General features: G+C 47.3%; 1 protein-coding gene across 2 annotated transcripts in view; it reads left to right on the forward strand.

Annotated features, from left to right (window-relative positions):
- SETD3 (SET domain containing 3, actin N3(tau)-histidine methyltransferase) overlaps positions 1-13,793 on the forward strand; it is a 76,453-nt gene that overhangs the window by 11,001 nt on the left and 51,659 nt on the right. The window contains exons 2-6 of one of the 2 annotated variants that reach the window (XM_020899103.2): positions 4,318-4,427; positions 5,851-5,943; positions 8,073-8,221; positions 10,522-10,594; positions 10,899-11,155. In XM_020899103.2, the coding sequence (XP_020754762.2) occupies positions 4,325-4,427; positions 5,851-5,943; positions 8,073-8,221; positions 10,522-10,594; positions 10,899-11,155 (675 nt within the window). In that variant the 5' untranslated portion in view covers positions 4,318-4,324. Of the gene's footprint in view, positions 1-4,317; positions 4,428-5,836; positions 5,944-8,072; positions 8,222-10,521; positions 10,595-10,898; positions 11,156-13,793 lie in introns of those variants that run through there. The other variant, XM_070477853.1, reaches the window with a different exon arrangement.

Here is a 13,793-nt window from a genome sequence, read left to right on the forward strand (position 1 = left end):
TGTGTGGATCTCAACAAACTGTGGAAAAATCTTAAAGAGATGGGAATACCAGACCACCTTACCTGTCTTCTAAGAAATCTATATGCAGATCAAGAAGCAAGAGTTAGAACCTTACATGGAACAATGGACTGGCTCCAAATTGGAAAAGGAGTACATCAAAGCTGTATGTCGTCACCTGCTTATTTAGCTTCTATGCAGAGTACATCATGCAAAATGCCTGGCTGGATGAAGCACAAGTCGGAATCAAGATTGCTGGGAGAACTGTGAATAACTTCAGATATGCAGATAACACCACTCTTATGGCAGAAAGCAAAGAGGAACTAAAGAACCTTTTGATGAAAGTGAAAAAAAGAGAGTGAAAAAGCTGGCTTAAAACTCAACATTCAGAAAACTAAGATCATGGCATCTGGTCCCATCACTTCATGGCAATTAGATGGAAAAAACAGTGGCAACAGTGAGAGACTTTACGTTCTTGGGCTCCAAAATCACTGCAGACATGAAAATAAAAGACACTTGCTCCTTGGAAGCAAAGCTATGATCAACCTGGACAGCATATTAAAAAGCAGAGACATTACTTTGCCAACAAAGGTCCGTCTAGTCAAGGCTATGATTTTTCCAGTGGTCATGTATGGATGTGAGAGTTGGACCATAAAGAAGGTTGAGTGCTGAAAGATTGATGCTTTTGAACTGTGGTGTTGGGGAAGACTCTTGAGAGTCCCTTGGACTGCAAGGAAAGTGAACCAGTGAATCCTAAAGGAAATCAGTCTTGAATTTAAGGACTGATGCTGAAGCTCCAACACTTTGGCCCCCTGACTCGAAGAGCTGACTCACTATAAAAGACCCTGTTGCTGGAAAAGAATGAAGGCCGGAGGAGAAGGGGATGACAGAGGATGAGATGGTTGGATGGCATCACTGACTCAGTGGACACGAGTTTGAGCATGCTCCAGGAGATGGTGAAGGTTAGGGAAACCTGGCATTCTGCAGTCTGTGGGTCACAGAGAGTCAGACATGACTTAGCAACTGAACAACAACCTGGGCAAGCTGCTTTATGTCTTTTGGGCCTGTGTCCCTGTGGGAGGGAAACAGTCCAAAGAGAATTCCGTAAGACTGATCTCAATGGTAGCTTCCCTGGTGGAAAAGAATGCACCTGCCTGTGCAGGAGTTGTGGGTTCGATCCCTGGATTGGGAAGATCCCCTGGAGAAAGAAATGGCAACCAACTCCAGTATTCTTGCCTGGGAAATTGCATGGACAGAGGAGCTTGTGGGCTACAGTGTATTTGGTTGCAAAGGAGTCTGACATAACTGAGCAACTAAACAACAACAAATCTCAAGGTAAGCCTAACCTTTAGCATCTGCTGACCACATTGAACTTGACCCAGTCTTACTGATTTCCATGGGAATGAAGGCTGCATGGAGGAGCCCAGAATTTCTTCAAGGCCACTGGGGACATTTTGACCTGGGTCTGTGAAAAATGATTGTCTGGAGGAGGCAGGGGTAGCCGAAGGTAGCTTTCTTCCAGAAAAGGGGAAGAACATGAGCAGATCCTGACGCTGTGCTGTGTGAGGGGTGATGGGAAGAAGAAAGCGGGGCAGGTAGAGTGGGGTGACGGGGTGAAGGGCCCTGCGGGCTGTGCCTGGGAGAGTGGGTGTCACCTTAGCGCTGTGGAAAGGCTTCGCCTTGAGCAAAAGAAGCCGGTGTGTTGTGTAATCCCACTTGTATGAAGTTCAAGAACAGCTGCTCTCCCAGGTGTTCACGTCCTGATGTGTTTTGAAGTTCCACCAGTGTTGTGTTTCTGCGCTTGTTACTCAGTGGGGGCCGACTTAAGCGGCAGGGGTGGGCGTGGGCAGGGAGAACGCAGGACACTGTTGCGGTCTGAGCAGGGGGTGGATTCCAGAGGGGCGGGTCGCCTGAGGTCCTCAGGGTGGCCCCTTGTCCAGGCGCGATCAGTGTCGGGTCTGGAAGACCTGCCGCTCTCCTCCCCGTGGAGCGCTGTGCTTTCCTCTGCGTTTCACAGGAGCCGCTGGGCGGTGGCCGAGCCCAGGCTTCAGAGTCCTCGCTGCACCTTTTTGAGGACTGCATCTTTTTGAGAATGTCGTCTAGAAGAGGAGGTTAACGTCTGTTGATTAGAGTGTCTGGGAAGATCAAACACATCTCAGCTGCGTGTGGCAAAGGTTAAGGATTGCGCACAGAGTCGCTGCTGCCGCTGCTGTTTTAATTAAGGATCCTTATCTCAGGGCAGGTTTCTAGGTGCTGGGGCATGGGATGGGAGTTGCGGGGGGATTCCTGAGGGAAGACATGCGGGGTGGGCACAAGGGCTGCAGGAAGAGTGGAAACCCTGTTTTGTAGCCCTTGGGTCCTTGTCCTGAGCAGCCAGTGTGGGGGTGGGGGTGTGGCAGCCCGGGCCTCACTGTGCCGCAGGCCTGCTGAATGGGGCAGGGTCTTCGAGCTCCTGTTGGAGTGATGTTTTCAAGTTGCTTGGTGTCTGATACACAAGGCTGTAGGGAGAGGCCAGCAAGCCCATCTCCGACTGCTCCCGCCAAGCTACATTTGGAAGTGTGATAGGAGCCCTTGTTTGCGGACTTAGCGCTAGTCTTAGTTGTTTTCAGGTCAAGTTCAGGGGTCCTCCGCAAAGATGCCCTCTGTAGATGTGGAGAGGGCCTGCTGCAGAGAAGAGTGGCAGGCACTCTGTCCAGGCCAAGAGCCAGCGAACATGGGAGCTTCCTTCTCTTTAGTCCTTGAGTTAGGAAAAGGTGCTTCAACTATTCCTCTGCCTGCTGCCCTGCCCCACACTTAATATTTTTTCCCCTGCTTTTGATCTCAAAATAACTCAACTCTCTTTGCTGTACAAGTTTTAGGTTTTGTTACTTGTTTCCTTTGGTTCTAGGAGGGCAGATACTGTGTGTTCCACTCCCTGTGTTAGAAGGCTTATTGGATACACAAGTTACAAAGTTACATCAGAGACAGAGAAGCTGCATAGCCAGTCCTTTAAGAGAATGCGGTTTCCTGATGTTTGAGCACTGCTTGTATTTGCCTGGAGTCTTTACAGTGGAGTGAGTGAACAGCTAGACTGTGGGAGAGCATGCATTTTAACCCTTTGTCCCGTCACAGCTTTCCCCGCTTCAGTACTTGTTTCTCTTTGTAAAAAACCAAGCAGGTCAAAGTTGGCTTTCTGGCTTCCCCTTGGGATGAAGTGAAGCTTGCTGGCGCGGGTTCCGTGGAGCGGCACCATGGCGTCCATGGGTCATTAGTGTGCAGGGGGCTCCAGCCGCTGCTCGCCTGGCCTCTCCCCATCTTCCTGGGTTGTCGTCCTCAGGCACTTCTGACTTAGGAGAGCCCTTGGATCAGAGTCCTCGGGCAGCAGTGGTGCCCCTCCTGCAGCTGGGGTCTTCTCTCTCCCCATCCCCACAGACCCCTCACCATGCGGGCACACTGCCCACTGGGTCCCCAGGTGCCCCCCTCAGTCTTGCCCAACCTTTGAGTTGCCTTCCCTGTCTTCACATGTCCCTTGCTTTCTTCAAGATATGTCTGCTGACTCACTGCCATCAACTGTTTTCTCACAAATGTTATGACATCTCTGCCTAGCGTCCATTGGTACCTGCCGGTCCCACTGTCTTGTTTGCTTGTGGCCATTTATCTGTTAGACCATTGAGGCCTCCGGGGTGGTTGCAGTGCCAGATGGGGAGGCAGTGATGGAGACCTCTCTTGAGGCTCGGGTCTGCCATCGACTCCTGTGAAACCCTGGGCCTGGGCAAGGCACTGTGGATTTTCCTTGAAAGGAGACTGAGGAATTGGATTAGCTCCCTGAAGTTTCCTTGATCTCCAGACTGTCTTTAGCGCTTATCCAGAGAGTCTGATTTGTTGCTTATGATATAGATGCTCTTCATAGGAAATTATTCTTTTAAAGCAAAGTGAGAAGAGAATATCTAGATTTTTGTGGCCATGTGATAGTTTGTGATACATGAATGCAGTGTCACAGAATAAACATTGTAGGATATACAACGAAGTCTATGTAATTAAAAAAAATTCCAGAGTAAAACTTACTTCCACTGTAGTTATTGTAGGTGAACAGGAGTGAACTTTTCTTCCAGAAACTAGAAAGCAGCATCTCCCGCCCCCCCCCCCCCCATTTGAGTGCCTCTAAACACTAGTGTTTGTTACACATTGCTTTTTCTGGAAGTTAACTTCAGGAATATGGCTCCTGCAAGGTAAGATCTTAATGTCTCCAGGCTGAGCCACTGCCGTGCCCTGTTTTTTTACTCGATTTTGTTCTTTGGAAATGTAGGGCTTTTCCTCTTTGTCTTTTCTTTCTCTCTGTAGTCAGAAAATGGGTAAGAAGAGCCGAGTGAAAACGCAGAAATCAGGCACTGGTGCTGCAGCAAGCGTGTCCCCGAAGGAAACCTTGAACCTGACCAGTGAGCTTTTGCAGAGTAAGTCCCAACTCGGCTGCCCGCCTTTGGGGGGCACGTGCATCTTTCCTTGTGGGGAGGGGGTCCCTGGTCTGGGGAGCAGGAGGTGAAACAGACTATTGTCAGTTCCCAGCTGGTTAGCCATGGGACCTGGCACATTACCCATCTTCCCAGCCCGCAGTCTCCCCAGCTGTAAACATGGAGAAACGGTACCAACAGTAACTGTTACCTAACAGATACGGGGCCGGCTGTGACTGTCTCTCCCCGAGTGCTCCCATCCTCCCCTGTGGGTGCCCCCCGCAGATCAGCGTGGGCCCCCACAGACATACTCCCCCACCTGCTCCTTCCCACATGTCTCCTCAGATAGACTGTAGATGGCCTAAGGACAGACTCCTGTATCCCAGGGCCTCAGTCGGTGTTGATGGAAGAGGGAAGTAAGACTGCTTAACCTGATAGTTACACATCAACACATAACTAGTTACTATTCATTATTTACACATCTAGTCTTCTCCTTGGGGAACAGAGTGGGCCTAGAGATTTGGCAGGAGCGTGGGGCGCGGTCTCTGTCTTTAAACAGATGCAGCTGTTTAAAGAGGGCAGGGCCCTGGCAGGCAGGGGCCTGGTGTGCGGCCCTCCACAGCGCCCGTTCTGACCCGGTGGTGGGATCCTCGCTGCTGTGTTAGCAGCAGCTGTGCCGTCTCTTTGTAACTCCCCCAGAGCGCTTATTATAGAGCCTTACGCATGGGTGTGAAACGTTTGTTGACTGATTGTCCTTATGTCCAATTTATCTGGTTCCCTCGGGGAGTCATTGTTACGGGGTTTAACTCGAAATAAATGTTGTCTTTTAATGTACCTTCTTCTTCCCATCCACAAGAGTTTTCAGGGAAATGTTTCGCATGTTAGCTTAGCTTCTTAGATTTTCCTGTTTATGAGTGTATTCTGAGGAAGTTTGATCCGAGGAGCAAGAAGGAGGTAGATGCAGGTAAGGTGCCCACACCTGTGTCTGTGTGCACCATGTAACACTGGGCCTGAGTGGCTTCAGAGGGATTGTGTGCATACTCAGCCATGTCTGACTCTGTGACCCCATGGACTGTAACACGCTAGGCTTCTCTGTCCATGGGATTCTCCAGGCAAGCATACTGGAGTGGGTGGCAGTTTCCTCCTCTAGGTGATCTTCCCAACCTAGGGATCAAACCCCCATCTCCTGCATTGGCAGGCGGATTCTTTATCGCTGAGCCACCAGGGAAGCCAATCTCAGAGGATTTATGTGCTTTAAAAAAGCACACCTGGTTTGTACTTCTCACCTTGGTCATCACAGCTACAGTATCTTTGTCCTTTAAAAATAAACCAACAGCGATGACAAAACCCAGATCCTCTTTCTTCTGAAGGCTAACAGGTTAAGGTGAAAGAAAACTGTTCGCATGCCATAGTTTCTGTGTTACAGAATGCAGTAGCCCTGCCCCTGGCCCTGGAAAAGAGTGGGAAGAGTATGTGCAGATCCGGTCTCTAGTGGAGAAAATACGAAAAAAGCAAAAAGGTAAATTTCCTCGAGTGATCTTATTCTAATAATATCCTTTGGGGACCTGGCCCAGGCAAGGCAGAGCGGCTTTGAGAAGGAAGGTCTTCGCATGAAACCTCAGGCCTCATGCCTGTCTGGAGGGTGTCTGTGGAAGGGCTTCTAGGTTGGAGGGGAAACTGCATCAGAAAACCATCAGGGTTTTTCCCATTTCTGAGGCACTATGACTGCTTTGGAAGGAATAAAAATGTTAAGCTTCAGGTGGGGGGAATGTGTCTGGGAACTAAAATGATACAACTTTCATTGATCTTTATTTTATGAAATATGTTTTTAAATCTGTTTTGGTATCCTGTGTTTCCTTCAGGGTTTGAGGTCAGTACATGATGTTGTATGGTCAGCACACAAATATATCCGGATTGATTAGTGTCTTGTTAAATAAGATTTATGATGAACTCAAATCTATCTTGATTGAATGAGAGAGTTAGCTATATTTGTCAAGCTGTGTTCTTTCAGGGTGTATTCAGTAGGCATCTTAATGATTTTCAACCAGGCTGGCAACAGGACCAAGTGTCAATTTGGAAAAGTTTGTTCAATATACCTATTGTTTTTGTGCTGTAAAGCGCAAAAAGTAGATTTGTATGCAGGCCACAGGGAAAGTGGGAGGAGAGAACACAGTAAGGAGCCTGCGTTTAAAAGGATGAAAGGACTTGGCTCCCTGTCTGTTTCTCGCCGTGGAAGTGGGAAGGGGGTGTTCCTCACTGCGCTGGCGGGTGTTAAGTGTCCGTGCTGTCCTGTAGCGCCTGCACACTTGCAGGCTTCAGGTGGGACGGTCTCAGACCCTCATGGGGACTGGCCCTTTTAGAGTGTTTGTTTGCACTGATTGGTACCCTGTGCTCATCCTGGCTCACCACGTTGATTGCTATAAACAGTTTTTGTATGTCCTGAGTCTCTCTTCTGAGTAGAGATTGTTTACTATCCCTGGCACTAAAGTTAGAGCATTCATTTGTTCTCAGTAAGGGAAGAGTACATTCTGTCTTAGAGTATCCCTCACAAACTCAGTTTTCTCCAGTTAGCAGGTCTCACCTGGCACAGCCCCACAATCCAGTTACCCGTGAATTGTGTCCTGGGGGCATGGCCACAGACCCTGGACTGGATGCCATGCCCAGCATCTCATGTGGTTAAAGTTCCTATTCTCCCCTTATTCCTAAAAAAAAATGATGATTTTTCCTATGCATGGCTTTTCACCTTTTTTGATATTTTAAATGTGCCGTGAGGCCCGAGAAGATCACCCCTAAGCATCCACTGTATCACCTGGACACGCGCCCGAGTCTTGTTGGGTCAGGTTCTTCTTTCCTCCCTTCCCACCTACTGGTCCCATCTCTTCCCCTCCCTCTGTACTTTGATTGGTTCTTATATTTGTTTTTAAGAAAGGAGGTGTCTCAGGGATAGCTGAAGCCCCACACTCCCCCCCCCCCCCCATCAGGGGGGTTGTCTTTACAGTGAATGTGTTTCTGCTTCATTTATAACCCCATACAAATAGATGGTACTACTTGGTATTTTAACAGTTTACATAAATGGTATCACACTATTGCATTTTCAAGAAAAAATACATTGTAAAGTTTTGTGTTTTATTTACAGTGATACATACGAATCCTGTCATCTCAGATGCTGGGCGGAATCCAGAGCTCAGCTTTGTGCTCTTAATCAGGGTCTAGGGCTCCCCTTCCACACGTGTCTTCATGCACATGTGTGCGTTGCTGATCTTGGTGCTTGTGGGAGTTTTGTTTGCTTGTGCATATGACAGAGGGCAGGTTACTCTGGAAACCTGCCTGGTCAGAAGTCTTCCCATGATACCATCCCTTGATATCACCTGATAGAACCGAACAGCCAGTGTTCATGTTACCTGGGATCCGCAGCTGTTTCTCTGTAACCAGCAGGGGCATTTAGTGTTTTAACTTGCCTTTCCTGTCACTAGTTAAGGTATGCACTGTGACTGTCTGGTGGTCGGTTTTTATTTTTTTTTGAGATTGAAGTCTTATTACTATTTCCAGGTAGTTAGTTCCAGTAGTCTATTTTTTATTTTCTGTGGCAGCGTGCCTGATACATGTCCTCAAAGTAGCTCTTGTTTTCTAACACCTGGATGAATATAGGTCTGTCTGTTACTTTTGATGGAAAAAGAGAAGATTACTTTCCTGATCTAATGAAATGGGCCTCTGAAAATGGAGCCTCTGTTGAGGGTTTTGAAATGGTGAACTTCAAAGAAGAGGGCTTCGGTTTGAGAGCAACGAGAGATATCAAGGTGAGTTTGTAGGTCAGCTGTGGGTCTGGGTGGGCAGGGAGCTCAGTGTTTGGGTGGTGTATGGTGTGGAGGGCCCAGGACCTGGGGACAGATGCCTTGGGCTGAGTTCTGAGCCTGTGGACACCTCGGCTGTGCCGTTCACAGCCTCCCTCCCTGCCCTGCAGCCTTCTATCTGGTCTCGTGGGTCCGGAGGAGCCTCGACTCAGGGTTCAAGGCAGCCCCTTCCAGGTCGTCCTTGGAACTGTACTATTAACCAGTGACTTTGTGATGGATTGGATGCGGGGTCAGGTGGAGGATTGACAGTGTTGAGGGTGGAGACCTGTTTTCTGGATGGATAACTATGCCTGGAGGTACCACTTACTGAGATGCCAGCAGCAGGGGCGGTGGGAAAGAAGAAGGGACTGGTGCTCTTCTCCAGCCTCAGTCCTTCCTCTGGCTGAGGGAGCAGCAGCCTCCCCGCAGCTGAGGGAGCAGCAGCCTCCCTGACAGCAGCCTCCCAGCAGCTGAGGGAGCAGCGGCCTCCCTGACCAGCTCCAGGCCTCCCTCTGGCGCTCACTCCTGCCTCTCCTAGAGAGGAGGCATAGCAGTCTTGACGGTTCTGGAAAAAGGAACTGGCCTTTTTCTCCATGGAGCTGGTTGCCATGTGTGTCCACCTCCCCACCCTGGGAGTTTACAGGGGAGGCCTGTGAGGCTCCAGTCCTGCCTGTAACTAGGTGGGGGAGTCGGTCTAATTCTGGGATTCCGTAGGTGACGTTTTGTGTGACCATCTGTTGTATTCTTGTGTCTCTCTCAGTTGGTTCAGAACTTAGGTGGAGGAAATGGGTATTATTTATTTGGGTCCCCTCAAACTCCCAACAACACTTGTGGTCAAGTTGTAGTTTACTTTTCAATGATACATTGATAAGCCATGCACTGTTTTATTAGCTACCCGTTGAATAGCTAGTATGTGAATAGTCCCTTGTTCATCATCATACCATGCTTCCCAAAACACCAGGCCCTTTCCCTTCGTGACACTTGTGTGTGGTAAGGGACCAGACACGTGAGAGGGAACGGGCGACGCTGGTGAGCGGCCCGAGCAGACATGTCTCAGAGGAGCAGCCCTGGGAGTGTGGCTGCTGCCTGCAGTGTCTTGGTGCTGGCGTCTTCATGGTGTGCATGTGTTTTATTTATTCAGGCTTTATTGAAGCATAATTGATACACAACTGCACATCTTTAATGAATGCATTTTGATGAGCTTGGACATAGGTGTGTATCTGTGACACCATCACCTCTCTGAGGCACTACTAAAGCAGTGTCCATGCTTTAGGCAGTATAGACACACATGCAGGACTGCCTGAACCCAAGCCTTCATGTTGCCAAGATAGTGAGGTGATGCTGTTGGAAAAAATCGGTAACCAAAACGCGTCTCATGGGCGTGTGCTCTCACTGGTAACCCTGTGCTTTGAGGGCAAACATGTAGAGGAAGGGAGGTTACTCTGGCCTCAAAAACCCAGTGGTGATTCACACTGGCAGGTGAGGTTTTTTGTGGAAGGTAGGATTTTGTCTTGTTTTTAGATTTAATGTAAGTATAGCTAAGAGTGAATAAACAAGGTGGTTAAGAATTCTCCTTTCAATGTAAGGGATACCAGTTCAACCCTTGGTCCAGGAAGATCCCATATGCCGCAAAGCAGCTAAGCCCATGTGCCACAACCACTGAGCCAGCTCCCCAGAGCCTGCGCCCGGCAACGCCTGAGGCCTGCGGCCCCGGGGCTCGTGCTCTGCCACAGTGCGAAGGTGCGCGGCAGCTAGGGAAGAGCCCACACGGTAACGAAGACCCAGCACAGCCAAAAATAGATACATCTTTAAAAAGACCAGTGAATAACCACCCTGTGCTCTACCCCACGTTGTTCTGTTTGCTTCAAATTCAAGTTGAAAGCTGCTGTTTTCATTTCTTCTCGCTGTGTTTAGTTTTTCTTTGGATGTGTTGTTTAGTCGCTCAGTCGTGTCTGACTCCTTTGAGACCCCATGGACTCCAGCCCTCCAGGCTCCTCTCTCCATGGGATTCTCCAGGCAGGAATACAGAGCGGGTTGCCATTTTCTTCTCCATTCCTTTGGATACAGGTTTCAAGATCATGCGTATACTCATTAAACTATACTACAAATGTTTATATTTAGAAGTATGTTTGATCATTAGAAATGAAATGCCAGTTGGCAACTTTAAGTTGTGTCTCCTTGTGACTGGATTTCTGACCATGGATGTGGTTGGATTGACAATTGTAACATGTTTTGGTAATTCTCGTCTTGTTATTTTTTCCTCCTAGGCAGAAGAATTATTTTTATGGGTTCCACGAAAATTACTAATGACTGTTGAATCTGCTAAAAATTCAGTGTTGGGTGAGAATAATTTGTTTGTTGAAAGGAGAGCAAAAATGATAAAAATATATAAAATTTCATTTTGTGAGGGAAGGACTGTCTTTGGTTGTTTTCTAGACTAGTGGGATATTTCCCACAGTCCCCGTGAAGTGTTTTCCATGCTTGTAATATGACATAGTAGAAGAACGGCAAAAGAATGGGGCACTTAAACTTTAAATGTTATGAGACTATCAGGTTGCTCCTGTAACTTTAATGTATCTTTTGAAATGAACACTTTATAAGGCAGTTTGTGGCACTAATGCTGTTAACTTCTGGGTTAATTTAGGACCCTTGTATTCTCAAGACCGAATTCTTCAAGCCATGGGGAACATAACACTGGCCTTCCATCTGCTGTGTGAGCGGGCCGACCCTAACTCATTCTGGCAGCCCTACATCCAGACCCTCCCCAGCGAGTACGACACCCCCCTCTACTTCGAAGAGGATGAGGTTCGCTACCTGCAGTCCACACAGGCCATACACGACGTCTTCAGCCAGTATAAGAACACGGCGCGGCAGTACGCATACTTCTACAAGGTCATCCAGGTGAGCGGGTGCTGGCGGGGTGGGGGAGGAGGAGAACCGAGTGCTTGAGTGCTGCCCTTAAGTGTTCTGCTTTCTAAGGGAAGAGGCGTGGAGTGCATGTTTCTGTTTTTACAACATGTCACTGAAATGTAGTTGGAATACATCTGATTGCCTCGATGCCCCTGTGAAAACAAGCAGCAGTTACTCCCATCTCTTGAAAGTCATGACATTGTTCTGGAAGCAGAAGATAACTTTGGAATGTTAGAAGTCACTCAAGTCTATCTGATACAAGAAGATGCTCCAGGCCTAAATTTTCCAAGAGAATGAAAATCCCTTTATGGATTCTTCATGTACACGTTAGTAGTAAAGTACTGACAGTTGATTTCTTTTGTTTTTCCAAGTGTACACTGTAGTATATTAACTGTAATTAGTTCTAAGCTCTAAGTCACGCAGAAGTCTCTATACGGGGGTGAGCGTTTGAGTTCTGCCTCGTTGCTCCTTGCTGTGTTGTAGCAGTCCAGCCAACATCCCTACATCCTCTTTCCGTTCAAGTTGGTCGGCACTCAGATGGTGGGGGGCCAGCGTCATGGTTCCCTTGGAGCTGAGAAGGGGCGGAGGTCTCTGCTTCCTGATGCACCCTGTTTCTCATTTGCCCACAAATCGGCTCCTGTACCTAACGAGTGGCCAGTGAAAAATGAGCTGCTCCCTTCCCTTTTCTTTGGGCAGTTTGATAACCTGAATTAGGCCTGATACAGTTGTTCCCTTAGCTGGTCTGTCTCTGCTGTGTTTCATCTGCAAGAAATGGTGATCTCATTTCATTGCAACAGGAAATAAATGTCTATTCAGCATGCTTACTGCACAGGAATATTGCACTCAAAAATTACATCCTTCAATGGGTCAGATACTTCGGATATATAAAAAAACTGTATGACTCTTATCTTCAGGCAGAAATCTCTGCTTTTCTAAACTTTAAACTTCAGGAAGTCATTAAGAATTATTGTACAGTATCTATACATTGTTTACTTCAAGTGTGCTTGACTTGAAAAAAGACCGATTGAGCCAAATAAAAATTTTGGTTATTTAGTTAGTTTGCACCTACCCTCCTGCAGTCTGACGTTTGGTGTGGTTATTCGTGACCTGAAAGGGTTGTGCTTTTTTTCCAAGTTCTTGTTCGAGTGTCTTCAGTGACTAAACGTGAAGCTGACCCTGGCAGGTCTGAGCCTCTGTCATTTTCTATCATTAGGCATCAACCTGGAAACTAGCTCTTTCTATGAATGCATTTCTCAAATTGGGGCGGTTAGACGGCGAGTGCCAGCGGCTTGCCCTGAGAGGCAAGGTAGCGCCTCCGCGGTCAGGTCAGGAATTCTGGAACTGTGCCGGGTCTCCTGACAGCTGGCTTGGCAGAATGATCTCTGGGTTTTCACTGCACGCACCGGTCCGTTGATTTCAGCCTTAATGAAGTAGTGCGGTTTTGCTTAGGCAATGAGATTTTTAAAGACTGAGTCACTAAAAGACTCTCTTTGGGAACTGTCTTATGCCGAGTCTCTTAACAACCCTCTGAAATAAACCCCCTTAGGTGATGTTGAGGTGACTGAATTACACCACAGTCTAGGTAGTAAATTGTATTTATTGTGAATATCTCAGGAAGTAGAGAACATTTTAAAAATAAACTTTAATTCAGAGGTTTTTCTAAGAATAATAAAATTCTCACATGACTAACAAGAACAGTTTGTATAAATTATAATAAATCCAAATGTCCTTAAAAAGAAAACCCACTTAAAGCATTAATGGACCTATCTTGTCATTGTTCCTTGTTGTCATTGTTGTTCAGTCGCCAAGTCGTGTCTGACTCTCTCGTGACGGCTCCTCTGTCCTTGGGGTTTCCTTTATTTATTGTTCCTTTTTATTGAGGGATTTAGCTAATAATCATGAAACAGGATATATCAAATGTGAAAGTATAGTCATCAGGCAAATGTTGGCTTTTTTGCATAATTAAGTCAGTCTTGAGTATTTGAAAAATAATGGTCATGATTGAAGGTACAAAGGGGGTCAAAAGATAAAAAGAAAAAACATTACAGAATTACAAAGTTTAAAAATATTTTAGGGTGAGATGAAACCCTGTTTTTCTTGACTGTCAGAAGTATCAAACTGAAGAGAGAGCAAAGTGTATTTGTGCCCACTTAATAGGTTCCTCTAGTCTACATCAGCGCTTCTCAGCTGGGCGGTCGAAGGGTATTTGTCCTTGAGAGAGTGTGTGGTTATGGTTTTGGTTGTTAGGTTTGGCGGGGTGGAGTGCAGCGGTGGGAGGAATGCTGCTCAACTTCTCATGACGTCCAGGGCAGCCCCCAAACAAGGAATCGCCCAGTGCAGATGTCAGTGGTGCAGAGACGGAGAACCCTGCTTTATGTTTGTACAGTGAACACAGCACCTCAAACACCAGTGTGATTCCAGAATCCCTAGTGATTGGACACCTAGAGTCTGACTGGCGTTGGTTGCTGGTAGGTCAGAAAGCCTTCCTGGGCCTCTGCCCAACTCCCGCCCACTGGCTGTGGCTGGGGGAATGTGTTTGAAGTGCTTTTTTGTTTGCTTTCATTTAACAAACATCCCTTCTTTTTAAAAAGTTACAAGTCTATAACTAGGTTTGGAGATGTTTGAGTTG

The sequence above is a fragment of the Odocoileus virginianus genome, chromosome 16 (assembly GCF_023699985.2).
Source record: "Odocoileus virginianus isolate 20LAN1187 ecotype Illinois chromosome 16, Ovbor_1.2, whole genome shotgun sequence".
In the NCBI taxonomy this organism is placed as follows: domain Eukaryota; kingdom Metazoa; phylum Chordata; class Mammalia; order Artiodactyla; family Cervidae; genus Odocoileus; species Odocoileus virginianus.